This window comes from Vidua macroura, chromosome 27 (genome assembly GCF_024509145.1).
Source record: "Vidua macroura isolate BioBank_ID:100142 chromosome 27, ASM2450914v1, whole genome shotgun sequence".
NCBI classification, from domain to species: domain Eukaryota; kingdom Metazoa; phylum Chordata; class Aves; order Passeriformes; family Viduidae; genus Vidua; species Vidua macroura.
The window spans coordinates 1,881,051-1,906,715 of record NC_071597.1 but is presented as its reverse complement, the minus strand read 5'-3'; the positions used below and the strand labels follow the sequence as shown (position 1 = coordinate 1,906,715).

The following is a 25,665-nucleotide window of genomic DNA, read 5'->3' as shown; positions in this document are numbered from 1 at the left end:
GGGTGCCCTGGAGAGGGGTGGGATGCCCTGGAGGGAGGCAGGGGTGCCTGTGCCTGCGTTGGTGCCCACCCACGGGCACACGTGTGTGTGTGTGTGTGAGTGTGAGTGTGAGTGTGAGTGTGAGTGTGAGTGTGAGTGGCGCTCGTCCCCGTGCGTGTGTGCGCACCTGTGCTCACACCTGTGGACGTGTGTGCACACACACACACACACACGTGCGTGTCTCTGCACTTACAGCCTTTCTAAAAGGATCTCGGCCCCAAAATCCCAATCCCAGGGCAGGGGTGAGGCCTTGCACGCACACACACACACACACACACACACCCCTGTGCTCACACACAGTCCCATCCCAGCCCCCGTACCTGGGGGCTCCCACAGGGTCCCCCCAGCAGTGAGGCGGCCCCGGAGCTGTCCCCACTGTGCCAGAGCAGCCTGGGGGCCCATCCAGGCTGGGGACTCAGCTGCACACTTTGGGGACCTGGTGGCACCCAGGGTGGGCGGAGGAGGGTGGTGCTGGGTCTGGGTGTCCCGATAACGGCCCCCGGCCTTATCTGGGTGCTGCCGAGGGCTCCCCTCCCTGCACAGCCTTGGGGATTTTGGGGGTCCCTCCCCGCACTGTGCCCACCTGTCCCCCCGATGGGTTCTGTCGGCTGAGGCCCCCTTGGCAGGGGCAGAGCGGGTGTGTGGTGCCCCGGTGGGCACAGGGAGGTGACACATGTCCCCACGGGGAATGTCTGCGTGCTGAGGGTGACTCTGATTTATCTGGGGGCTGTGGAGGTTTATGTGGGTGCTGTGGGATTCACCAGGCTCCCCCCGCTCCCGGTTTCTCTGTCACAACAACGGGGAAACTGAGGCACAGTGAAAAACAGGGTGAGGGGGGGCAGGGTTGCCCCTCAGCACAGTCAGCCCCCCGGTGAAGGGGGTCCCTCGCCCCTCGCAGACGCCGCGGGGGGTTTGGGGGGGTGATGCTCAGCCCCCCAAAAAGGGGATCGAGGCAGGGCAAGGCAGGGGGTGGTGATCTGAGCCTGGGGTGGGCAAAAGACCCCCCCCTCCCAAAACCCCGGGGGCTGCCCCCTCCCCGCGGCTTTACCCACGGGGTCCCGCAGCAGTGGCACGTCACGTCGGGAGGGACAGGTGGGGACCCCCCGGGGGACCCCGGCCCTCCCCTCTTTCTTCTGCCCCCACCCCCCCATCCCCCGGAGAGAGATTTGGGGGGCCGGGGGCGGGGAGAGCATCCCTTTGGGGGGGGGGGGGGGCGGCGCACGGCCCGTGGCGTGGGCATCGGCGGAGCAAAGCCTGCGCGGTGCGGGGGGCCGCGGCCGTGGGGTGGGGGGGTCCCCACGGGGGGAAGGGGCATCGCCCGTGGCCGTGGCGTCTGGGCCGCTGGATGGAAGCGAGCTGGGTGCCGGCTGCCATGGCTCTGGGGCTCTCCTCCAAGAAAGCTTCCTCCAGGAACATCGCCGTGGAGAGGAAAAACCTCATCACCGTCTGCAGGTGGGGGGCAGCCCGGGGGGGGCGCCGCAAAATGGGGGGTGAGGGGGGAGAGGAGCCGGGGGGGGGAGGGAGAAGCGACCACCGCCGGTGGGGATGGAGGAGATGGGGGGCGGGGAGGGGCCGTGGTGGGGAGGAGGGTGGGGGGGTTCATCCCTCCCCCCCCCCCCCCGCCGCCCCTTCACCCTTTGGGGGGATTTGTTGTTGCTGCAGTCGCTTTTTGAGGGGGGGAAATTCAGGTTTGGAGGGGGGAGGAGAAGGATGGGGATGCGGGAAAGGCGGGGGGGGGGGGGGGCGCGGAGCTGCGGGGCCGCGGGGCTGCGGGCGGTGGGGCCGGGGCTGCGGGGGTTCCAGGGGGTTCCGGGGGGCTCCGGGGGGGCTGCGGGGATCTACAGGGGCTCGGGGGGGGGGTCGCGAAGGGGGAGACGGGGGGCGGGGGACACAGTGACAACATGGAGGCGGCCGGTGCGCGGATGTCGGGGGCCGCTGGGGGCTGCGGGGGGATGCAGGGGGGAGCGGAGGGTGAGGGGGGTGCTGGGGGTAGCGGGGTGCGGGGGGGGGGGCTGGGTTTGGGGACCCCCATGCGGGCGGGGGCCCAGGAAGTGACGTCAGGGCCCCGGAGCGGCGGGGATGGGGGGGATGAAGGATGGAGGATGAGCGTTGTCATGGAGACTCCCGGCTGGACCGGGATGGGGGAGCAGGAATGGGGTGCAGGGACGGGGTGCGGGGGGGCTGGTGGCTCCTGCCGGGGCTGCAGGGGTGGGGTGACACCCCCGGGGGCCTGGTGAGGGGCTGCTGGTGCTGACAGTGCTGGAGCCTGGCCCAGGGCTGGGGGGATGTGGGAGGTACCAGGGCCTGGGCAACCTGGCAGGGACCCCCAGGGCCTCATGTTGGGGTCTGGGGACCCCCAGGGCTCCTCAGCGTGCCACGGGGCACCTCCAGACCCCACTGCCATGACATGGGGACCCAATGGATCTCCTTGCCATGGCATGAGGCATCTAAAGACCCCATTGCCACGACATGGAGACCCTCTGGATGTCCACCAGGATGCCTCCAGCCCTCACCGCTGCGCCGTGAGGCACCTCCAGACCTCAGTGCCACGATGGGACACCCTCCACCTGCTGTCACGGGGGTCCCCCCAGGCAGCTGTGACCCCACAGACCCCACAGACGGGGCGGTGCCCCCCCAGGCAAACACCTGCCCCATCCCGCCCTGCCCTGCCGGGCTCGGCGGGTCCGTGTCCGTGTCTTCGGCGTCGCTGTGCCCCGAGCACGAGCGGCCGGGCGGAAGGGGAAGCCATCACCGCCTGCGCACGGCCGGGAGGAAGGGGGCCTTTGTTCGCCCTTCCTGGCCACTTGCACAGCGGGGAGCAGCGGCCGCCCCTCAGGGCCCCTGGGGACGCGGGGACAAGGGGGTCACCGAGCCACAGCCCAGCCCGACGCCCTCTTCCCGCTGCCGGGAGCGGGAGCCAACAGCTGGAAAAGCGCTTTGCTCCGGTGCTAAAGCCTCACGTGTGCCAGGGCTGGAGGAGGGCGCCGGGTGCGCGTCCCCTCCCGGCCGTGACGCCCGTCCCCTCGCCAGGTTCTCGGTGAAAACCCTTCTGGAGAAGTACACGGCGGATCCCATCGACGACTCCTCCGAGGAGTTCGTGAACTTCGCTGCCATCCTCGAGCAGATCCTCAGCCACCGCTTCAAAGGTAATGGTGGCTCCCAGGACCGTCCCTGTCCCCATCCCCGTGTCCCGTGGCAGATGGGGACGCACAGGAAGCGTGTCCAGCTTTGGTGGAGGGGCTTTGCTGGCACAGCAGCCCCTGAGCCAGCCCGTGGGTGCCCGCAGGCCCTGTCAGCTGGTTCAGCTCTGATGGACAGCGTGGGTTTTGGGATTACATCCGCCTGGCCTGCAGCAAGGTCCCCAACAACTGCGTCAGCAGCATCGAGAACATGGAGAACATCAGCACCTCCAGGGCCAAGGTCAGGAAGGAACCAGTCCTGTCCCTGTCTCTGTCCCCATCCCCATCCCCATTTCTATGCCTGTCCCTGTTTCCATTCACTCCACCCTGACCCTGGTACATGGGCCCATCTACATTCCTGTCCCATCCCATCCCATCCTATCCCACCCCATCCCACTCCATTTACATATTTACATCCCTATCCCCACCCCTCTGTGCCCCCTCCTTGCTCCCTCGCCCCTGCCCTCCTGCAGCTCCATCCCACACCACAGGGCCCCATGGGACACAACAGCAGCTGTGGGTCCCCATGGCACCGAAAAACGGGCTGAAAGCCACTCCTGTGTGGGGACCTCCAGCTGCTGCCCGGAGTGCTGGGGGTGGGTGGGAATGTGGGGACCCCCCGAGGCAGCCCCCATCCTCAGGAGTGCCCGGGGCGCTGCCTCGCAGGGCCGGGCCTGGATCCGTGTGGCGCTGATGGAGAAGAGAATGTCCGAGTACATCTCCACGGCCCTGCGGGACACTCGGACCACCAGGTGAGCAGCCCCCGGCCCTGCCGGCCATGGCCACACCTGGACCAGGGTGTGTGGGTGTGCTGGGGTGGGTTTTGGGGGTGCCAGGGTGGGTTTTGGGGTGCTGGGGGGGGGCCACATCCAGCTGTGTGTTTCCCCACAGGCGGTTTTACGATGACGGGGCCATCATGCTGCGGGAGGAGTCCACGGTGCTCACGGGGATGCTCATCGGGCTCAGCGCCATCGACTTCAGGTAGGGACAGGTGACACAGTGGGACACAGGCCCCGACTGACAACCTCAGGGCTCCCTGACTTTCTTCTCCTGCTGCCTCTGCTCAGCTTCTGCCTGAAGGGAGAGGTGATGGACGGTAAAACGCCCGTGGTCATTGACTATACGCCCTACCTGAAGTTCACGCAGAGGTAGGAGCTGGGGTGCCCTTCGGGGTGGGGACCCCTCCCCGTCTCTCCCCCAGCACCACGATGGGGCTCCCTGAACCCCTGACAGCCCCTGCTGAGCCCCCACACCCCCCAGCTATGACTACCTGAGTGAGGAGGAGGAGCGGGGCAGTGTGGAGAGCAGCACAAGTGAGGACAGCTCACCTGAACACCCCTACCTGCCCCTGGTCACCGACGAGGACAGCTGGTACAACAAGTGGCGCAAGATGGAGCAGAAATTCCGCATTGTTTACGCCCAAAAGGTACCAGGAGCCAGGCTGGGCCCGTCGGGGTATCAGCTTCCCCAGGATGCTCCAGCCTGGAGCATCTCTGCCTCTGCATCCCCGCTCCCACAGCCCAGTGGTACCATCAGCCCTTCATCCTGCTGCTGCGGTGACCCAGCCCGCTCGCTGTCACTCTGGACAGCCCTGGGGACATTGGGTAGGTGGCAGGGGCACACCACTGACAGTGGCCTCACACAGGGGTACCTGGAGGAGCTGGTGCGGCTGCGGGAGTCGCAGCTGAAGGACCTGGAGGCGGAGAACAAGCGGCTGAAGCTCCGGCTGGAGGAGGTGATGGTGCAGAACCAGCTGGAGAAGAGGGAGCTGGAGGGCGTCATCCTGGAGCTGCAGGAGCAGCTGTGAGTGGGGACCCACTGCCACTGCCAGGGGGCTCGGGGGGCTGGGGGTCCCTGGAGCCAGGCTGCCCCACAGGCCCTGGGTGTCCCCAGTGCCCCACATGTCCCGTGGGCCGTGTCACCTGGCAGCTCCCCAGCACTGGTGGCTGTGCCAGGTGCTGAGCACCTGCCTTTGCTGCAGAACGGGGCTGATCCCCTGTGAGAACCCGCAGCTGGCCCAGCTCTCCAAGGAGATGGTGACACCCCTGGTCAACCAGTGGCCCTCCCTGGGGACCCTCAATGGCAACGAGAGCGGCTCGGACAGCAAACTCTACAGAAGGCAAGCTCACCGTGGGGGCAGAGACCTGCAGAAGCACCCTGCCCTACCCCGGGGGGACACGAGGTGTGGGAGGGGCAGAAGGGCTGTGCCAGCCCCAGGGGGCTCAGAGCTGTCCCTCTGCAGGCACAGCTTCGTGAGCACCGACCAGCTCTCGGCCGAGAACAGCCTCAGCTCCGACTCCCAGCGCCTGGGCGAGGGCAAGCGCGAAGGGGAGCCCTGGGGGCCCTTGGGTAAGACCCCCCCACCCACCATAGGGTGCCCCCGGGACTCAGCACATCTCCCCACATGCACCCAGGTGTCAGGACCCACCAGCAGCCCCCTCCTCATGGTTGGAATGCTGCCCCAGCAGTGCAGGGAAGCCAGGTCGCCCCCGGAGAGGTGGTCCCTGTCCCCCCGGGGTGGCAGGGCTGGGACACGAGGCTGAGCCCCCTGTGACGCCCCTCTCTGCCCGCAGGGAAGGACCCCACGCCCTCCATGCTGGGGCTCTGCGGCTCCCTGGCCTCCCTGCCCAGCTGCAAGTCCCTGGCCAGCCTCAAGTCCAACGAGTGCCTGGTGAGCGACAGCACGGAAGCCAGCCCGACCCGCAGCCCCAGCTGAGACCCCCGGCCCCCGCGCCGCCCCCCGGCCCAGCGTGATGGCACAGGACTGACTGAGCTCGGCCCCCCTCGCCACCCCGGGACCAACGAGGGACTCGCCGATCCCACCGGGGAGGCTGGGGACAGACATCCCCCTCCCCATCTTGAGACCCCACCCCGGCTGCGCCTCGGCCCCCCCAGCCTGGACCCCGGCTGGAGACACGGACCTGTTGGGATGGGGGGTGCAGGACTGGGGGAATGAACTGTGCCACGGTGGGGGGGACACGGGGAGTGACAGCTGCTGGGGAGCAAGGGGGGGTCGGGGCCAGGCCCCTTCCCGGGGTGAGGGTCTGGCGTGGCCCCGCTGTCCGTCCTGCTCAGCCCTTGGTGCCCTCCCGGGCTGTGCCTGCCTGGTGTCCCCCAGCTCCCCTGCACTGTGGAGGGGCTGCCTGTCCCCCCTTGCAGCAGTATCCCCACAACAGGGGGAGGACTCTTCCTCCCTCTTCCTCCCCATCCTCCCCTGGGTTTTGGGTTGTTTTGGGTGATTTTGGTTTTTATTTCAGCCCCATCTGCCTTGTTGGAGCAAAAGGAATCAATAAACGCAGCAAGCAGAGCTGGCCTGTCACCCACCTCCCCAGCAGGGAACAGACCCCTCGTGGCCCCCTGCCACAAGGTCCTGCCCCAGGCAAGGATGCTGGGGCACTCAGTGAGCCTCCTCCAGCCCCTCTGGGCAGGGAGAGCTCCTTTGGGCCACAGCAGGTAACCAAGGCTGTGCCAGCCCCGTGCCCATCAGCAGCAGGGGCTGCCGGGGGGAGGATGGTGGCCCTGGGGTCCCCTAACCCCCAGTGAACGCCCAGCAGGGACCCTGTGGGTGACAGGACTGTGCCCACACAACAGGGCCATCAGCCCACGGGTGTCTCTACAGCCCCCCCAGCACACAGAGAGAAATCCTTCCACTAAGAGACAATTATTTTATTTAAGAAATTAGGAGAAATTCCCTCCATGAGTCCCAGGGTAACGGGGGCAGTGCCCGCAGAGCTGGGGCAGGCCCCTGCAGTGAAAGGATGGGGCAGGGGTGCCACAGTGGCCCCCCAGAGCAGCAGTGAGGTCTGACCCCACACAGGGTCTGTCCAACGCAGGGTCTGACGGGGATGGTGACATCCCGAGTGGGAGGAGAGGTCCAGAGGCGGGGAGAGGGTCCTGACGTGTCCCCATGCCATGCAGAGCCAGCAAGGCGAGGCTGTGTGTGAGTGATGGTCGGGGGGCAGATCCCCAGACAGAGAAGGGCTGGGGGGCCCAGGCAGGCAGAGAAGCCCCCGAGGTCTGGGGTTTGGTCCTTGCCAGAGCCCCAGCTCCATCTCCTGCCAGGCCAAGTCTCCTGGGACACCCCATCCTTGCGAGAGTGTCCATGAATCCAACAGCAGCATCTGTCCAGCCCCAAGGGATGGGTGCGGGGGGCTCTGTATCCCCCCCAGTGTCACAGCAGCAGGCACAGATGTCCCCCAGAGTGGCTGGGACAGGGAGTGGGGCCAGGCTGGCCCTGGCTCCGTGTGCGGGCAGCGGGAGGCAGAGCAGGAACGAAGGCACTTGGGCTCTGCACAGCCGAGTGCGGATCGCCGCTCCTGGGACACCTGGCAGGAGCAGGGCTGGCACTGTCCCCTGGGCACGGCCACGTCCAGCCCTGCCCCAGGCCCGCTCACAATCCCCGCAGCTGCTGCTCCTGGTTCAGCTTCTGGAAGAAGCTCTTGCCAAATTCATAGGTGCTGATCATGATGGCGCAGGCAGGTGCCACCTTGATGACGCGGGGCAGGAACCCTGCAAGGACAGCGCCGTGAGCCCTGGGGTGACACCAGGGCACCCGGAACCCCAGCACGGGGCCGGGGCACATCCTCACCTGCAAACAGCCCCCGCGTGCCAGACTCGGCGCGGATCCGCTGCATGAGCAGCCAGGTGGAGGAAGGCTTGGAGGCTGTGACTGTGGGGAGAGAGGGGAGCAGGTGAGGGTTGGGGGACACCCGTGGGGAGTCCTGGTTGCCCCCCAGGCACCTGCCTGGAGCCTGGCCCCTCACCTGGGTGCACCTCACTGTCTCCCAGCTCAATCTGCCGCTGGGTTTTGACCACGTCGAAGGGCAGCGTCAGCACCGCGGCCACCTGTGGGGTTGACACTGCATGGTGAGCCAGGACGTGGGGTTCCTGCCCAGTGCCAGCTCTGTTGTCACCTCCCAGCACCATCCCAGCCCCACTCCTCCCTCCCTCCCCGGTGTCCCAAACTCACCGTGCCAGAGATGGCCCCGGATGTGAAGCTGACCATGAACGTGGCCCCGTCCAGCCAGGCCTGCCTGCAGAGCCACGTCCTCACCAGCTCGTAGTTAAACCAGTACAGAGCTGGGGGAGAGGAGACACCAGTGCTACCCACTGGGCACCCCCCCACCAGCACAGGGCTGCCCTGGGCCCCCCATCTCCCCGTGCCCCCCAGGCATACCCGAGAAGGGAACGTCCCGCAGCACGGTGGGTCCCCAGCCTCTCCAGAGGGACAGCCAGCCGTCCTGGGCCACTGCTGACTGGATGCAGACGCGCAGCTCGCGGTAGCTGAGCTGCTGGGACTGCATCTTGGTGCGGATCAGCTCCAGGGGGCTGATGACTGTCACAGCACCCACTGCAACAGAAGGGACACAGAAGGGAATGAGCCCTGTCCGCTCCAGCAGCCGTCCCAGAGCCATCAGTGCCGTGCCAGGAGAGCCAGGCACCGAGTGTGGGCACTGAGACCTGCCACGCTCTGCTGCCAGGACACAGGGTGGGCATGGGGGGACCCCAGAGAGGAGGGGTACTCACGCCTGGCAAGGGCCCCAGCCAGCAAAGGGATGTAGTGGTTCCAGCTCCCCATCCGGGCGTGCAGGTAGTCCCGGAGCTGGTCATAGGTGGTGAAGTAAATGACGGTGGCTGGCACGGCCATGACCCTGCGAGGAGGAGAAGGGCAGTGAGGGGCACATGCCCTCCCTGGGGGCTGGCAGGGGGCTTGGGACCTAAGTCTGTTTGCCTGGGTAGGTGGTAGCAGCCAGAATCCCCAAACTCACAGGGTGGGGGGCAAGCCGCTCCACAGAGATCTGATGCCCTCATAGCGTGTGATCTTCACAAAGGCATCCTGGGGAGAGAGCGGAGCACCAGGGACAGGAGTCACAGGTGGGAGAAGGACAAGCAATCCCCCAGAAAACACCCTGACACCCATCTGGGGTGGGGAGGCCCCTGCCCACGCCTGGAGCTCCTACCAGCGTGCCAGTGAAGTGGCCGGGGGCCTTGTACCAGGCGGTGCAGCCGTTGCCGTTCTGGCAGACGTACAGGTGGTCCATGAGCCCGTTGCAGTAGAGGAAACACTTCCCTGGGACAGGAAACAACGGCACGGCCATTACACAGGAGACCCTTCCCCTCTGCCCCATGCCCAGCACATCTGATCCCAAAGCTGTCACATCTTCCAGGAAGGAGCCAAACCCTCAGTGCTTAAGCCCAGTGTGCACCAGTCCGAGACCAAGGCCAGGAGAGGAAAAACCCTCCAGCAAGGGTCTGATCATGGCCAGAACCAGGGCACGGGGACACCCAGCTCCATGGCAGGGATGGGGATGCAGCAGGACCCACTGCATCAGCAGAGGGTTTATGCCTCACTTGATCTTGGCTCTGCTGCCCTGGCACAGTGGGGACATCAGCACTGGCCCCTCCACTGTGTTCTCAGCCAGGCACAAGGGACACCGGGCAGTGGAAATCCAGGGGGACTTTGACGTGGCGACAGGACAGAGTGACAAGACAGGGGGATCACAGACAGCCAGACCTGCTGCACAACAGATCCCCACAGATCTGGCACAGCCAGCCCCGAAGCAGGGCTGCAGGGACAGCCTGGGCTGGGGACAATGTCAGCAGGGATGTCCCCACAGCCAGAGGAGCCCAAGCCACCGCCAGTGGAGAAGCAAACCAGGATGAAGGCTTGGGAAAGTGAAGCCACTGGCAGCAGGAGCCCCTGGCGTACTCACATGTGGCCGGCTGAGCGCCCCAGGGCACTGACTGCGCTGCCAACACTGAAACACACAATGGGGACACACTGAGCAACCACACAGGGGACGTGCCACCACACAGGGCTGGGGTGCTACAGCTCCCAGCTGGGCAGGGGGAGAGCTCTATGGGTGACTGCATGCCCCCACAGCCACTTCCCAAGCAGTTCCTACTGTCACCAAACCAGTCCCTTGGGGCCAGCCCCAGCCCACTGACCCCACAGGAAGGGGCAGAGCCCAAGGGGAGCAGCACGGAGACTGGAACAAAGGCAGTGGGGGAGCAGCCAGCAGCTGCAGCAAGCTGAGCCTCTGGAGGGCTGGGGGCTGCCAGGCACAGCGCTGACCCCCTCGGCACCAGGCTGCCAGGAGGGGGAAGGACAGAGCCAAGCAGGAGCCCAGCTCCCCCGGCAGGGCCCCCGGGCCCGTGAGGATGAGGGGCCCATGGTAACCTGCCACCTCGCGATGGCCCCGCGCTCCAGAGCAGAGACATCCCTGCCACCAGCTCTGCCAGCTGAGACACCCCCGTGGTGGGACTGGCTGCAGCCCCCTGCCCTGCCCCGAGTGGGGTTACCTTTGGAGAAGGGGGTCCTCTGGGCCTGCAGCCGGATCTTCACCACGTCCAGCGGCGTCACTAAAAAGACACCATCCCTTAGCCCTGACAACCCCCCCTGCCAGCCCCCCACCACGGCGCCCACCCTTAGCCCTGACACCCCCCGTGCCAGCCCCCCACCCTGCCATGCTCACCGAAGAGGGAGGTGAGGATGGCACCTGTCCCTGAGGCCAGCATCTGCTGCAGCGGCGTGATGCCCCCGCCGGGGCTCGGTGGCATCTTCTCAGCCATGGCACTGTCCCCCTGCAACGCACGGCAGGGGATGCTCGAGGCTGGGGGGATGGGGGGGGTCCCTGTCCAGGGATAAGGTCCCCTGGGAGCCCCCCCAGCATCCCCAGGCCAGCAGCGTGAGCACAGGTGTCGCACGCCCGCGGTGCTATCGCTGCGGCACACGGCAGGCGAGGGCCCCCCATAATCTGGGTGTCCTGGGGGGTGACAGGACTGGCTCCCAGGGCCGGCCCAGCCCTGATAACACCCCCTGGCCCCACACTGGCAGGAGGCCCAGCCTGGCTGGAGAGGTGGAGACAGTCCAGCCTTCCATGTCCTTGGGGAAGGAGGACTGCCCCCTCCCTGCACTCGGGAAATTAAGGAAAGGAAGTTACAAAGTCTAAAGACCGACCACACTGTGACAGCCACCCCCCAGCTCTGGCTGGGATGGCAGCAGAGCCCAGTGCAGCCATGGCAGGACACCAGGGAAGGGGAGATCCCCCTCGTGAGTTTGCAACAAGAACCCCAAGAAGGGTTTAGGCATCTGAAACCTCCTGCCTGATCCCGCTGAGGCTTGGCAAGGCTGCAGCCTCCAAGGCTGGTGTGCTGCCCTCGGGAAGCAGGGGATATCACACCCTTCCCAGGCAGAAGGATGTGGAGAAATGACCCTCAGCACATTCAGCACCAGCTGCTCCCTCTCGCTGCAGCCTGGGCATGATTATCATGCTGGGACAGGGCCCTAGCAGGAGAGCTTCCAGGCTTTGGGAACCTGCAGGGTTCTTTAAAGCCTGGGAATGCAGCAAAAAACCTTCACCATCTGACTCATCAATTTGCAAGGTCAGAGAAGTCATAAATCTCTCCTTTACGGGCTCTGGAATTGTTGGGTGACCAAGGCTGCAAGTTGGGACAGGCCTATCCTGAAGCCACACGTGCCAGCCCCACAGGGAGCTGGGTCTGTCCTGAACCCACACCCTCCAGTGCCCCAGGATCTGGGTGCTCTTTGGGCACAGGCCCCTGGCGTGCCCATCACGGCGTGGCACGTGCCCCACAGACCCCAGAGCCATTGCAAAACCGTGCCACAGGCAGGGCGCTGCCTCCGGATCCTGCCCGTGACCCAGCCCTCCTGCTCAGCCTGACGCAAGCCAGGGGAAATCTCTTGCTCCCAGCTCTGCCCCACCTGATAAACTCACTCCTAACGCGTGCCGTGCCCCAGCACAGCCCCTCTGCTGGGGGCTGGGGCAGCGGGGCACCTCCGGGGCTTCCTGTTCGTATCCAGGCTCCCCTCTCAGCTGGGAGCTGCTCCTTTTTCCATGCAGGATAAAATATGTCCCTAAACCCAGAGCCCCGCTCCGCCCGGAGTGTCAGTGGGGCTGGCTATGGTGACGATGGGGACAACAAGGGGGAAAGCAAACACGGCTTAAGGTGATCAATGCAAACACTTCCCAGGGATGGGGCCCGCGGGAAGCTCAAGGGGCTCTTGCCCGGCTGGAAGGGCCCAGCTGGCCACAGCCCCGAGCCAGAGGGAAATCCTGCCGGCCGATCCCCGCCTCTCCCTTGACCCCGGGCTGCTCCAGCCTCGGGGAGGTGAGCACCCCTTCCACCCCGGGGTGCCCGGACAGCGCCGGGCTCCCCTCCTGCTGGGCACAGAGCGTTCTGCCCAGGAGCGGGGGACAGCGCTGCTGTGTCCCCAGGACAGCCTGGCCCTCTGCCCCGGAGAACCCCCGTGCTGGAGCCCCAACCCCTACGCGGTTTCTGCCCCCCTATCTGGATCCTGCAGCCCCCCTGAGGGGTTTGCCGCCCCCCCCCCTCCAGTCAGAGCTCGGAGCCCCCAGCCCAGGGCTGGGCCCCCTCCACCGTATGGGGTATGCAGCCCCCTCCCCCGGCCCTACACCTCTCAGGATCTGCAGCCCCGGCAGTCTCGGGGTGCGCCCCCCTCCTCGGGAGGCGAGCCCGGGGGTCCCTGCGGCCGCCTCCACGCCCTCCTCAGCCGCACGACCCCCGACACCAGGGGAAACTGAGGCAGCGGTCACGCGCGCCGGACCGCGAGGGAGATGACGTGGGGGACGGGGTGCCGGGGGGAAGTGCCGGGGGTTCCGCCCCACCTGCTCATTCCAGCCAGGCTTGGCGCGTCCCTCCGGGACCGGGAGGCGGCTCCGCGCCGGCGGCGCCTTTAAGGAGCCCCATGGGCGCCCCTCGCCCTCCGCCGCGCTTCCGCCCGCCCCGCCCCGCGCACGCGCGCTGCGCCCCGCGCGCCCCTGCGCCCCCTGCCGGCCCGGGGGGGCGCGGCGCCCTGAAACACCTGGGACACAGAAACACCTGGGATAGAGAAACATCTGGAAAACAGAAACATCTGGGATAGGGAAACATCTGGGATAGAAACAGAAACATCTGGGATAGGGAAACATCTGGGACACAGAAACATCTGGGATAGGGAAACACCTGGGATAGGGAAACACCTGGGATAGAGAAACATCTGGGACAGAGAAACACCTGGGATAGAGAAACATCTGGGATACAGAAACAGCTGGGATACAGAAACATCTGGGATACAGACATACCTGGGACACCCACACCCCGTACACAGACACCCGGAACACAAACACCCTGTACACACCTGGCACACACCTGGCACACACCTTGTGCGTGCCTTGCACACTCACCGTGCTGGAGAAGGACGTGCCCTGCACGCTCACGGTGCTGGCAGAGGGGTTCACCTTGCACACTCACGCTCCTTGCTGGCAGGCTGTGCCTTGCACACGCGCCGTGCTGAAGCCCTGGGGCTCTCACCCTCCCCATCCTGAGCCCACCGGGGTTGCACACTCTGGTGTGGCTCGCACACTCGTCACGCCAGGGTCAGCGGCAGGCTGGGACACGGGCACGGTGCCATGCCAGGCCCTGTGCCACTCTGCTGCCTGCAGAGGAACAAAGCCTCACAGTTCCCAAAGCACTGCGAGCACGCAGCACTTCCCCGTCCCCTGCCACGCTCCCTGCAGCTCCGAGCAGGGGGGCGAGTGCCCTGCTGCTTCCACCTGGGCCTGTGAGAGCTGGGATTAATGCCCGATGGGTTTGGGGGGGCTGGAATGCCATCTCTGCTCAGTGCAGACCCTCCAGTGCAGTCATTCCATGTGTTGGAAGCACTGTGTTCCCTATGGAGAACCCCGAGTCCTTCTGGGTGAGGTGGTGATCTCCCTGAGGGGCTCTTATTTCTGCTTGTAGTTAAATTTGGGTATTTTCTCGGGAGGAGTTTCTTCACTGAAAGGGTGATTAGACATTGGCAGTGGCTGCCCAGGGAGGTGGTGGAGTCCCCATCCCTGGAGGTGTCCAAGGAATGACACTACATGGCACTCAGTGCTCTGGACTGGTTGACAAGGTGGGGATCGGTCACAGGTTGGACTCGATGATCTGGGAGGTCTTTTCCAACCTCAGCCATCCCGGGAAGGTGGCTCAAGCTCGTCCGTGCGCGGGTGGGAGGGAGCGGAGCCTTTCTGGTGCCCCTCGCTGTAATCTGGGCTGATGACAGCAGATGGCTCCCGAAGCCCCTCCGAAACCCGCTCGGACCCCCGGCACCGCGGGCTCTGACCCGGCCCCGACAGCCCCCGCAGGCAGCAGAACTGGGGGTGCACGGCTGGGATGAGACGGCAGCTCCAGCTTCAGCGTCCTTCAGGAAAATCCCGCAGGCCAGAGTTCCTGGTGACTCGTTTGCGTGACAACATCACTGCAGGACCTGCTGTGGTGCTGCATGATGCAATCCCTGCCTCAGAGCCGGCTGAACTCTTGCCGACAAACTCGAGGATAAATCCCACGCTGGTGCCCGCAGCCCTCTTTGCTCCCCGGTGAGTGCCATCCTGTGGGAAGGACGGAGTACTCAAGGACAGGTGATGTGCAGGTGCCACAGCAGCCGCTGCCTGTTGAACAGGAGCAGTTCGGGGCTCAGTTTGCAGTCCCGGGGGTGTTTGGAATGCAGCCTGTTTCACCCACAGACATGTTCCCTGTCCCTTTGCAGAGCTGGCAGAGCTCTGGTGGCTGCTGTCCTCCAGGAATAAAATCTCTCCTGGCTCCTGGCATCTCTGAGAAATGTCAGTGAAGGGGGAAGCTAGTGCCGGAACTGCCCTTCCATGACACCAGCTCCAAGGGAATCTTGGCTTTAAGTGATGTGAGCCCAGGAGCCCGGTAATTCCCACAAGGTCCCCTAAGTGAACACATCCTGTGCCTCCCCGATGAGTCAGCTCTGCATCTTTAGAGACATGGGCTTTAAGCGATCTGAAAGCCTCTTGCAGCTGGTAATTTAGAAATGGAAAAATGATTAATTAAAAATATATCTGTCCTTAGGTGTATTGGGTCTTGTATCTTCTGGTTTAGGTGTTGGGTTTTGCGTGGCTTCTGCCCAGCTGAAAAGAGACAGGAATGATGTTTTTTCAGCTGGGGTGGGGTCAAGAGGGACCAGTGAAAGATGGTTAAGTGCCTTGGCCTCGATTTTTTGGGTCTCTTCATTTGCTAAAGAGGTCAGGGTGAAAGGGTGAGTTTGTTTATCCCGAGCTCAGCACTGCTGAGGACCTGGCTGGCTCTTTGTGCTGAGTCACGGCCCGCTGGCCGCCTGCGCTGTCCCAACACCGGGAACCTTTCTGTCCCCAGTTCACATCCTCGCAGTCCCGCTGGCCTTGGCAGGCTGGTGAGGCTGCACCGATTACTCTGAAAATGAACTGTTAAGTTACTTCAGTTGGAGAGAACCGTGTCCAAGTTGCAATACGTGTCTGTTTTGCGGGGAGGGAGCCAGCTGAGCTCTAATCCCCGCCCCGAGCCGCAGCGTCCCGCGGCAGGGACGGCTTGCGTGAGCCCTGCTCGGGTCTGTCCTGCCGTGACACCGCAGGCACGGCCGGGAGACGCTTGTGTAACTGCCTGCTCCCAGCTCCACGGCGCTTATGAAAGCCAGCTGGTGTCCTGGGCCAGGGCCACGGCCTGGGAACCTCGCTCTGGGGCCGTGAGCCTGGGGCTCCTCACTGAGCAAGGGTTGCACCGTGCTCTGTCAGCACCTGCAGTCGCTCTGCAAGGATCAGTCCTGTCTGGTCACTTTCAGAATGGCATTTTGAAAGCAATTAGCCCATTTCCTTTATTTAGGTGAACTTTAAGGGCCAGGTTACAAAAGGATCTGGGTAGTGCTTTAATGGAATTAAGCCAGTGCAGAGTTTGAGTATTTATTTCAGCTGGGATCATTATGGTTTTGCAAAAGCCAGGCTTAAGCTGAATTAAGTGACTCAAATGAAGCAGCTTGTGGCCAGAGGAGGCCCTGGGGACATCAGACTTGTATAACCCAGAATATAACCCAATATAACCCAGAATTTCTAATGCAGCTGCAGCTCTGCAGGTCAATTCCCACCGAAGGTGAGACCTGGAAAGTGGTGTTCTGCCTTCTGTAGCACCTGCCGGGGAAAACCTTGGTAGTTACCAAACAGGGGACAAACCTCCCCTGGGAGGAAAATAAGCCTGGTCTTAGGGATGAAGAAACAGGTATGGAAGATAAAAGACCCCCTGGTTTCCTCCCTAAAGGATTCCTGTATAATTTTGTGTTACAGTAGTACACACCTAGCAGCAGTATGGGCCAGGAGTGCAGAGGAAAGAGGAGCCTGGCCTGAGAACGGTAGGAAAAATTCCCAGATCCCTTTTCCAGTAAACAAAAGCCCCTGTGAACACGAAGAAGAGCCAGAAGAGCTCAGTGCAGTAATTAAACTCTACATCAGCTGTCAGCCTGCTGCACATACAGGTAAGAGATGTGCCCTTAGAGAGCTTCTCTGCAGCTCCTCTCAGCTGGGGCAGGATCTGCTGATCACCATGAGCTCTTCCCACCTAGGGCTGCTCCAGCAGTTCTGGAAACATCTCGGTGTTGCTGCAGCAATTGATGCATTTCACTCTTGACTAACCTCTGCCAACAGATCTTCTAAATGGCCTGGATGTGGCTGTGCCTGAACACTGGCTGGCACTGGCTAATGATGCCTCACTGCCCAGCCCAGGATTTCTTGGATCCAGACAGGATTTGTTGCTGAGAACTCAGGCAGGTGTAAGTGGGCGTTGAGGTAACTTCAGGAAGACGGGTGTTGTCATGCTGAGCACTTCAAGAAATGAGGCCCAGAGTCTCTTTCGGTTTTGCTGCCTTTAGCTGAAGAAATGATCCCGTTGGAGGGCGCTGAGCTGACTCCCAGCCAGCCTGGTGGCTCCTGGTACATCCCACATCGCCTGTTGGAAGAGCTGCTGTCCCACATTGGGCTCGAGCTGCTTGCACTGCAATTCATCTTGCTTTCTGTTGCCTCACAAGGACGGATCCCCTTGTAGCATTGTAGTGTTTATTTTACAATTCCCAAAGCTGTGATAGTTTTTTGAGAGGATTTTTGTGTCTAACCTAGGAAAATTCTCCAGCTAAATTACAGTGGGTACTTTTTAGGCAGTTCAAAAATGGGCAGAAAAGGACCGTTCCTCTGGTTTTAGATGGCTCGCCTATTACTATTGACCTGAAAACAAACAAACAAACCCAACTTTCTCATAACATTGCATGTTCATAAATCAACTTTTTTTGTACAACCCTAATCTGTAAGTCTGCAGTTATTGATACTGTAGTAAGAGAATAGCTCTGACACTCCATAAACCTTTATTCCAAACCAAGATGGACCATTCCCAATCTGGTCTGCTTTAAAAAGCAAACTGCTGCTGCATGTGTGTGCTCCTGGAAAGACCTGGCCAGGAAACTTCCTTTTTCCCATCTAAGTTAGACTTAAAGAGATACCCAGCAACTACAGGTAAAAAAGGCTTTAAGAAGAACCTGGTGCTGCAGGTTCCTCACTGTTCCTCTCACAAAAAGCCTGTTCTTACACTGGATGTTTGTCCTTGACTTGCACCTCAGTGTTTGTCAGGAAAAACCGAAAACTGGATCCTGCCCTCCTGCAGTTTCTCTATTAAATCCAATTATTAGGGATAGTAACCCTCTTAACACAAGGTAGTAATTCCATCGAGCGATCCCCACCGGGTCCACAACACTTCCAGGCCGAGCAAAAGCAGCTCACTGCTGTTCCAGATGAAGCAGGCAAGGTCGAGAGGGATCTTTTGCGATCAGGATCTATTTTTTTTTCAGCCTCTCCCTCTGCTTTCCAGGGCTTCAGGCTGGCGGCAGGGTGGTGAGGGAAGCCCGACGCTCCCCAGCAGCTCAGGGCCCTTCTCCTGTCACCTGTTGCTCCTTCTGACAGGCGTCTGCTGAGGCAAAAGCCACCGGGAGCCGCCAGCCCCGTCCCTCCACAGCCTCTGCGGCCTGCTCCTCTCCACTGCAGGTGCTGCGGGTGATGCTGCGGAGCTGCCGCCGTGTGTAGGAGGCGGCTGCTCTCCCTTTGTCAGCCTGGAGCTCGCCGGGACGAAACGACACCGGCGTGGCTGCTCCTGAGGCTGCTGAGGGGACGCCGCTCCCACACGGGCCGCGCCGCCGCCATCTCCGCGGACGCTGAGGGCCGTGCGTGCCCAGCAGCGCCCGGAGGCAGGAATCGGGGCAGAAAATCGTGATCAAAGCGGGCGGCAGGGCCGGGCGAGGCGCTGTCCCGCATCCCCCGGGGCCGTGGCGGGAGCGGGGATTGGAGGGGGGGGGAATAATCGGGGAATCGGCCCCGGCCGCCCCTCGGCGCCCGCCGCGGAACGGAGCGGGCCGTGAGGGGCTTGGGGGGGGGGGGGGCATCGCGGCAGCGCCCCCTGCCGGCCGGGGCCGCGTGCGCGCGCCCCCGCTCCCCGCAGACAATGGGGCGGCGGCGGGGGCGCGCGCGGGCGGGGCGAGCGACGCCCGCGAGAGGCGGGGGGCGCGCGCGCGCGCGCGCGGCGGACGGCGGGGGGGGGGTGGGGGGGCTCGGCGGCGCTCCGCGCACGCGCGCGCGCGCGCTCCCGCCCCGCCGGCGCGGCGAAGGTTCCGGAGCCCCGCGCGCGCCCCCGCCCCGCCCGCGCCGCCGCCACCGCCACCGCCGCCGTCACCGTCCCCGCCGCCACCGCTGTCACCGCCCGGCTCCGGTGCGGACACCCCCGCAAGCGGCAAGGTACGGGGAGCGGGGGTTGGCCGCGATGGGCTGGGGGCCGCTGAACCGCCCGCCCCGGGGGCGCGCTCTCCCCTTCGCCGCGTCCCGCGCGGAGAAGGGACGGGGAGTGGGGGGGAAAAAAAAAAAAAAAAAAAAAATCAATCAACCCCCCGAGAAGCAAAATCCGGCCGTTTCATCCCAAAGCGAGCGGAGGGGCGTGTCCCGGTGCCGGCGCCCCGGGGCTGCGGCAGCGCGAGGCGCGGCCCCTGCGGCAGCGCGGGCGGCCGGGGCAGGTGCGGCGGGCGGGGAGCGGCGGCGAGGGATGGATGGAGCGATGGAGGGATGGATGGGGAAGGGCGGGTTCGGGGCTTTCTCCCCGCTTTGCGCCCGTTTCGGCCCCGTTCCTCCCGGCAGGTGGGGCCGGGGCTGCGGCAGGAGGGGCGGCAGCGCGGGGCCATGTTCTGCAGCCGCCTCGAGGGGGGAGGCAGCGGTGATTAAAAACGGTAAATTAATCAGTAATGGGAAACCGTAACGAAAAGGCGTTTCGAATTAAAAAAAAAGGAAAAAAGGAGCTGCACACGCCCAGCCCTAAATTTTGCGCGGGGGGGAAGCGTTATTGAGGTCACGGCACCCCGGCGCTGCCCGGCTTTGTTGCAGCCCCCCGGTGCCCATGTCGAGGGGTTTGGTGTTTAACGTGAACGAGGTGGGTCCCATCCTGTTGAATCTCGGGTGTTTTCCAGCCCCGGGATGGGGATGCCCATCCTCATGGGTTTGGGGCTGGGGTGATGCTCCTTGGTGTCACTGGTGGTCCCTGGATGTGCCGTGCACATCCCAAGCATCCCAGTGCCATGCTGGAATTGCCCTTGTCATGCTGGAATTGCCACCTTGTCCCTTCCATCTGCCTCTTCCTGTGCTGTCTCTTCTTTCTCGTCCCAAAATCCCACCAGGTGGGGCGTGGAGCTGCCCCTCTTTCTGGGTTTTCCCTTTTTTACCTGTGGTTGTTGGGTATTTCTTTATTTTAAGTCTAACTTAGCTGGGGAAAGGGAAGTTTCCTGGGCAGGTGTTTCCGGGAGCACACACCTGCCCTCCTGCCTTGGAGCAATTCAACCTGCAAGGAGCAGAAACAGCACATTTCAGGTGAGGGATGGAGATTTCTGCCTGCATCCTTGTGCCACATGAGCACAAGGGAGGATTGGCTTAGGGAAGATGATTTTCCCTGGTGTTTTTGAACACCTAGAAGCGCAATCCTGCTGCTGCTCGCAGAGGGCAGCTGCCATCACTTCAGAGGGAGTTTCTCCTTCCATTTGCTGTGGTACCACCACGCGAGGTGCAGCTCCATTTGCAGCGAGAGGCTGCTCTTGCCTGGAAGCGTGCTGGAAGGAGCAGCTGAGATGAGCTAAGCTGTCACCATTTGTATGCAGAGTATTCCCGAGCTTCCCCGGCGTGGATGTGGGCAGATGTTGGATGTGTGTCCGAATCAGTGGAACAAAATTTGCTGCTGAGAATCGTTGATTTGTCTTGTTGAGCGATGGCTGCCCGCTTCCATCCGTGGAAGGGGTTTTGGCTCTGCTGCCAGTACCTCACATTTGGGGGTGTTTAATGGCTTTCCTTGTGGGATTCAGTTTTCTTGGTGTTACTTTTCTCAGGGTGGTCAATCAAAACAGGTCTCAGTTGGGAGTTTGCAGGCTGCTCTTGAGGGGAGAAAAATTAAAACCTCATTCTCTCTAGGAGTAAGAAATTGCCTAACCCAGTTATGCTTTGTTCCCTCTTGATACACTAAATACTTGGTTTTCACCCCAAGATAAGCAACTTAAGGAGAAAAGCAAAGCGTTGGATGATTTACCTGTAGTTTGTAGAGGATTTGAACGTAGAATCATGGAATGGTTTGGGTTGCAAGGAGCCTTACAGACCATCTCGTTCCACCCCCCTGCCATGGGCAGGGACATCTTCCATTAGCCCAGATTCCTCCAGCCTGCCCTCCAAGCTTCCAGGGATGGGGATCCCCTGGCAGATGGCTCACACCTGATTAAAGTATTGCGTTTTCTCATTCTTTGCCTAAGATGCAGGTAGGGTTCATGTTTTGAGACCTGGGGAATGCGATGCCCATCCCACAGATGGTGTCACAGATCAGACAGGGATGTTTATCCTGCATCAGCGGGGATTAACTGGGGATAGCAGTGGTGGGAGCTCCGTGAGGAGGGGATGGGCCCAGTCCCTGCGGGTGGCAAGTGCAGGTTTTGTGTGTCTGCCTCTGTCAAGCACCGTGTTAATTATTTACAGGTCAGGCTTCTAATTTGGTCTTGCTCACCCTTCCCACTCCTCTGTATCCCCTTGCTGCCCTCTGCTTCCAGCCTCTGCCTTCCCAAGGTGTTCCATTCAAACTGTCCCATTCCCTCTGTGCCCGAAGGACTGCAGCTTCAGGAGGACCAAGCAAATGTATTTATTTCGTATTTTATATATGAAAAGGGAGTGCTGTAGGTTTGTCATTTCCTTCCCAAAAGCCATGGGAAATTCTGCTCCCCTGGCCAGACCTCATAGGATAAAAATGAGGAAAATGTGACACTGTAGCTGCCCTTTCTCCGTGAGGAAGAGCTGGGTGTAGCCAGTCAGGGATGCTCGTAGCATGCTGGTGAGGTGGGTGTTTCATCTTCTGCCTTTTGTGTTCCTCTGCTGCATTTCAGAGAACCGTGTTCCTCATGGAGTGCTCGTTGATCTGTGTAGCACCACAGGCTTTTTTCCAGTGTTTTCCAGGCATGGGATTTGGCTGTGGGTACCCACTTGGCAAGGGGTTTGCTGAGCACTCCTGAGGGTGCAGCAGCAGGGATGGAGCAGATTGCTCCCCGCTTACCTTTGTGTCCCCACGTGGAATTTGGGCTCCGCAGCATTGTGGGGCTTTTGGGAGAGCCACGTTGGGAATGTTTTTGAGCTGGAGACGGTGCAGAAGCTCCTGAAAGCCTGCCTTCATCAGCATGGGAGTGGCAAATTGTCCTGACACGTCCTGCAGCACAGCCGTGGCTGCCGATCCCGCCGGAGCCGCGTGGGCCCGTCCGGCCGCGCTGGGTGCTGGGTGTGCCCACCCCAGGCTTCCCACAAATCCCTCTTGGTTGGCAGAGCGTGGAAAATTGGATCACGAGGCACTGTCTAAGGGGAAATGCTCAGGGTGGCCGGTCCCTTTCTTCCCAAAAAGCAAGATTATTCAAAAGCTGGAAGAAAGCTGCGGATTTGAGTTTGTCTTGAGCAGAATAATCTTATTTTGTCAGCCCAGCGTGCTGTTGAGGCTTGGCTGTGGTGTTGGTGTCCTTTGGGGCAGTGCTGCTAATTTAGCTGTAGGAATGCTCTGACACTTGATGAATGAGTCAGGGAAGAACCAGGGCGCTGGTTTCCACCTGGCTCCCAGTATTTTCCAGTTTGCTCAGCTTGCTGGCTGGTGAGGTCAGTCGGCTTGCAGGTTGGCTGGTTGACTCCTAGGCTGCGTGCTGGCTGTGCTAAGGTGTGGGGCTGGACTGAGAGGTGGGAGCTTGCAGTGCAGTGCCTCGGACTTGTGGCAGTCCTGGGTGATGCTGGGAGGGTGTTGGGGCTGCTGGAATGTGGCAGCAGGGTTTAAAAGGAATTTTGCGGGGGGATTGTGGTTCTGCACGCAGGTAAAGCAGCCGACCCTGAGCAAAATGGTCACAGCTGATGCTTTCTGGCTTGTTCTGAGGTCTGCAAACCCACGAGTCTGTGGAAAAGCACTGAGAGCCCTTTCTCGAAGCAGAATGGGCCTCTCTGGCTGCCTTGGAGTAGCCAAGGCTGTTTAGCCCCGAGGGGATCGTTCCCCTTGTGTACCTGTCCTGTAGCTGGGTGCACTGGGAGCCCCAGCCCAGCATCCTGGCTGTTCCCAGCCTCAGCTGAGAGGAGCAGCAGCTCTCTGAGGGCCTCTCCCTACTGCTGCAGTGGCAGCAGAGCTGGGCTGGCTTTCTAGGTTTTTCTGCCAATGCAGTGTAATCTTTTTCTACCTCAGGGGCTCTGCTGGCTTAGCTGTGGTGCTCAGACTCCAAAGCTGGCTGATGGTGCCTGGGGCTCGCCCCAGGGGCACATCCTTGGGGTTGGGGGTGCTCATCATTAAATTGGGTAATGCTGGACACCGGTGGGGCTCTGCCTGCCCGTGGAGATGGAAAAGGAAGCAATTGCAGAAGCTGCTTGGGCTGCTGATCGTGCAGAGCAGCACAGAGATGTTCCCACTCACCTGGCAGCACTCCTGGGAGGAGGATTAGGGTGAGTGCTCTGGGGCAGAGGGGGGTGGGTTTGGTGAAACCTCACTGAGCACCAGGCTGGCTCAGCCTTGCCAGAGGTGCAGCCCCCACGCTGGATCACTGCTCCTTCATGGAGATGTGGAGCTCCTGCTCTGTGCAGTGCTGTTCCCACCTGGCCTTTTAGCATGCACAGCCCTCAATCCCAAGCTGTCTTTGCAGGTCACCCTAGGATGTGCTGGATGCAGCAGAATTGTGGCCCTTTAGGTAAACCCTTGTGAGGCTTTTAAGGTGGGCACAGCTCTGCTGTGAGGGACTGAGTGAATCTGAGTCTCTCTTGCAGCAGGATGGATCTCCCTCCTCCATCTGTGAGCTGGAGCTTTGTTTTACACTGAAATCTGCTGGTTGTAGGCTGGGGTTTTTTTAAGTGCCTGTGGAAAGCATGTGTGGTTTACACTGGAGTCTGGAGGAGAAGTATCTGTGCCTTTAGACTTGAGTGGGTTTTCTTTGCAAGTCTAATGAGCTTTTTGCTCCTCAAAAATCAATCCACTGGTTTTTCCCTTTTCTTTCCAAGCAGACCAATTAGTAAAGGTGGTCATAACACACAGCGTGGCTCCTGTTTTCAGTGTCTCTTCTTTAAATATCCAAGGAAAGGGAGCACCGGGGGATACCTTCTGTGCAGCTAAAAGGATTATTGCTGCAGTTGGGCTAATTATTTCCATCTTTGCAGCCTCCCCACTCTACCTGCCCTGACCTCTCTTCCTCGAGCAGGTGTGGTGTCACTGCCTGTGTGTCCTTGCCTCTCTGCCTTCCCTCAGTGCTGTCCTCCAGAGCAGTGGGGTTGTCCCACCCTGGGAAAGCAGAGGGATTTGTCCCCAGGAGCTCGGGTGTGTTTGGACAGTGCCCTCAGGCACAGGATGGGACTGTGGGGGTGTCCTGTGTAGGAGTCGATGATCGTTGTGGTCTCTTTCAACTCGGGATATTCCATGATTCTGTGATCCCGAGTGAGCTGGGGCTCAGCTCTGGTGATGCTCCAGGGCACGTGGGAAGGATGGAGGCTGGAGGGGGATATGGAGAGATGAGGTGCGGTCCTAAGGGGCAGGAAGGGCTGTGTTAACTCCTCAGCACTTCAAGAGAGGTGATGAAACCACTTGTATTGAGGGGTTTGAATAGCACGTGTGAGAGTTCCAAGGGCTTTCTGCCACTTATCAGCGTTGCACTTTGTGGCTCCCCCTCAGCTCCTGCCCCGGGCTGTCTGCCTGGAAGTGCCAGATGTAATTTCAGATGGATTTCATCAGTGTCTCAAGTCAGTTGCTGCAGAATGAAATTCCATGAGGTGTTTGTAAATGACTCAAAAAATCTAAAGAAGCCTCTCCTGTGACTCCTGAAGCCATCCAGCTCAGCCTGTTTGTGGAGGGCTGGAGATTCACTTTTGAGATAAAACCAACTGTTTTCTGTGCACTGCAAAGAAGTGTTTGCAGGGCTGCACTTCTGAAGCTGAAATTGTGCGAGTAACGGAGACGTTCAGAGTGGTAAAATTGTTCCCTGTCCTAGGAAACATTTTATCTTTTCTTTGATTAGAGGTTACTTGAATCCTGGCTGCCTTGGCGTGGTCTCACAGCGGAGCGTGTGTGTGGTGCTCAGCAGCAGCTGTGCTCCTTCTCTGAGAAGTGAAATGTCACTTCACGTGAGCTTCCTGGGGCAGGGAGCACATCTGGCCAGCTGTGCACGTTCCCAGCCAAACCACCGGCAGAGCAGGGCTGTCACACTCAGGATGAGAGGCCAAGTGATGGGCCACCAAGGCTTGTCCTGGCTGGTTGCTCCAGGTATCAGGATGAGCCTCGGGCAGAGGGAGAAGGGGCCGTTCCTGCTTTTTGTGTTCTAGACCACGGCGATGACAGGAGGGTTGCCAGAGGAGTCTGTCCCAAGAGAAGGGATAATCTGGAGGGATTCCTTCCTGGAGGTTGGTCCGTGTTTGTGTCCCCTCAGGGTTATGCGAGGAGCCTTTGTATAAAGATGACATTTCTATCTGGAGCTGTACTTGACTTTGGTAGGGTCAGAAGAGAAGGAAATGTAAGATTTGGAAATGTGGCTCGTGTTCCTGCCCTAGTGCTGACCCGCCTGGTACAAAGTGCTGACTCCTCCCTGCAGGAGCCGAGTGTTTCATTACCTTCCTCAGATCCTGCATGTGATGGGGTGAGAGTTGCTGGCATTGAGTTACCTGTGTGCTTTAAGGTGAGACCTGAGAGGAAACTGGGTGATGTGGCAGAACTGGAGCTTCTCGTGCTCTCTGCTGGTAGCTGTAGTCTGTGGTGTTAGTGAGCCCAAAGCTGGGATTTAATCCAAAGTCAGAATTGCCTTTTGTGGTTGATTTTCAGCTCCCACTGACTCTGAATTCAAGGGCAGACTCTACCCTGAGCAAATTCTGCCCTCTGAAGTTACTGCTTATATGTGGTTTTACCTCCTGCCTCATCAGCATGACAAAGGGTGCTGCCTGGAGCTGCCTGGAGGGATTTGTACAGGAAGCTTTTAACAATGGACGTCTCCAAATTGGACAGAAAACTACACGGTTTTCCCTCAGCATTTCCCGGTGTAATAATGGAGAGCCTGGCAGGCGTGAATAGGAAGAAGTAATAA

At 61.2% G+C, this 25,665-nt stretch overlaps 3 protein-coding genes across 20 annotated transcripts in view; 2 read left to right on the top strand and 1 right to left on the bottom strand.

The window, feature by feature from the left end:
- The first annotated feature begins 1,333 nt into the window (after positions 1–1,333).
- On the top strand, positions 1,334–6,525 carry RUNDC3A (RUN domain containing 3A). 3 transcript variants are annotated; one of them, XM_054000054.1, is made up of 11 exons: positions 1,334–1,491; positions 3,070–3,185; positions 3,326–3,459; positions 3,885–3,970; positions 4,110–4,199; positions 4,286–4,366; positions 4,479–4,644; positions 4,864–5,021; positions 5,200–5,337; positions 5,461–5,567; positions 5,792–6,525. In XM_054000054.1, exons 1-11 carry the CDS (start codon positions 1,385–1,387, stop codon positions 5,932–5,934), a joined length of 1,326 nt encoding a protein of 441 aa, XP_053856029.1. In that variant the 5' UTR covers positions 1,334–1,384; the 3' UTR covers positions 5,935–6,525. The 3 variants fall into 3 exon arrangements, with proteins under 3 accessions (XP_053856029.1, XP_053856027.1, XP_053856028.1); XM_054000052.1 differs by lacking the exon at positions 1,334–1,491 and having other exon boundaries at positions 2,302–3,185; XM_054000053.1 differs by lacking the exons at positions 1,334–1,491; positions 5,461–5,567 and having other exon boundaries at positions 2,302–3,185.
- A 344-nt stretch (positions 6,526–6,869) lies between these two features.
- SLC25A39 (solute carrier family 25 member 39) lies at positions 6,870–16,611 on the bottom strand. 3 transcript variants are annotated; one of them, XM_054000069.1, is made up of 13 exons: positions 13,749–16,611; positions 13,427–13,674; positions 10,694–10,802; positions 10,521–10,580; positions 9,932–9,976; positions 9,179–9,288; positions 8,987–9,054; positions 8,745–8,869; positions 8,395–8,568; positions 8,188–8,297; positions 7,982–8,063; positions 7,807–7,887; positions 6,870–7,727 (listed from the first exon to the last, which is right to left on the bottom strand). In XM_054000069.1, the coding sequence occupies exons 3-13, from the start codon at positions 10,788–10,790 to the stop codon at positions 7,609–7,611; spliced, it is 1,071 nt and encodes a 356-aa protein (XP_053856044.1). In that variant the 5' UTR covers positions 10,791–10,802; positions 13,427–13,674; positions 13,749–16,611; the 3' UTR covers positions 6,870–7,608. The 3 variants fall into 3 exon arrangements, with proteins under 3 accessions (XP_053856044.1, XP_053856046.1, XP_053856045.1); XM_054000071.1 differs by lacking the exons at positions 13,427–13,674; positions 13,749–16,611 and adding an exon at positions 12,869–12,975; XM_054000070.1 differs by lacking the exon at positions 9,932–9,976 and having other exon boundaries at positions 13,427–16,611.
- Positions 16,612–18,734: 2,123 nt separating this feature from the next.
- MAPT (microtubule associated protein tau) overlaps positions 18,735–25,665 on the top strand; it is a 42,569-nt gene continuing 35,638 nt past the window's right edge. For 7 of the 14 annotated variants that reach the window (XM_054000041.1, XM_054000048.1, XM_054000040.1 and 4 more), the window contains exon 1: positions 18,995–19,092. The gene's annotated coding sequence lies outside the window, so the exon portion shown is untranslated. Of the gene's footprint in view, positions 18,821–18,990; positions 19,093–25,665 lie in introns of those variants that run through there. The other 7 variants (XM_054000050.1, XM_054000049.1, XM_054000046.1 and 4 more) reach the window with 4 other exon arrangements.

What these genes read in the sequence shown, in the direction of transcription:
- RUNDC3A (XM_054000052.1), top strand. Translation starts at nt 2,447, where the DNA reads ATGGGGACCCAATGGATCTCCTTGCCATGGCATGAGGCATCTAAAGAC. An exon ending in TCAGCACCTCCAGGGCCAAG is followed by an intron (nt 3,460 to 3,884) that starts GTCAGGAAGGAA and finishes GCTGCCTCGCAG; the next exon opens with GGCCGGGCCTGGATCCGTGT. An exon ending in GCATTGTTTACGCCCAAAAG is followed by an intron (nt 4,645 to 4,863) that starts GTACCAGGAGCC and finishes GGCCTCACACAG; the next exon opens with GGGTACCTGGAGGAGCTGGT.
- SLC25A39 (XM_054000069.1), bottom strand. Translation starts at nt 10,790, where the DNA reads ATGGCTGAGAAGATGCCACCGAGCCCCGGCGGGGGCATCACGCCGCTG. An exon ending in CATCCTCACCTCCCTCTTCG is followed by an intron (nt 10,581 to 10,693) that starts GTGAGCATGGCA and finishes GTGTCTTTTTAG; the next exon opens with TGACGCCGCTGGACGTGGTG. An exon ending in GGCTGGGGCCCTTGCCAGGC is followed by an intron (nt 8,569 to 8,744) that starts GTGAGTACCCCT and finishes CTTCTGTTGCAG; the next exon opens with TGGGTGCTGTGACAGTCATC.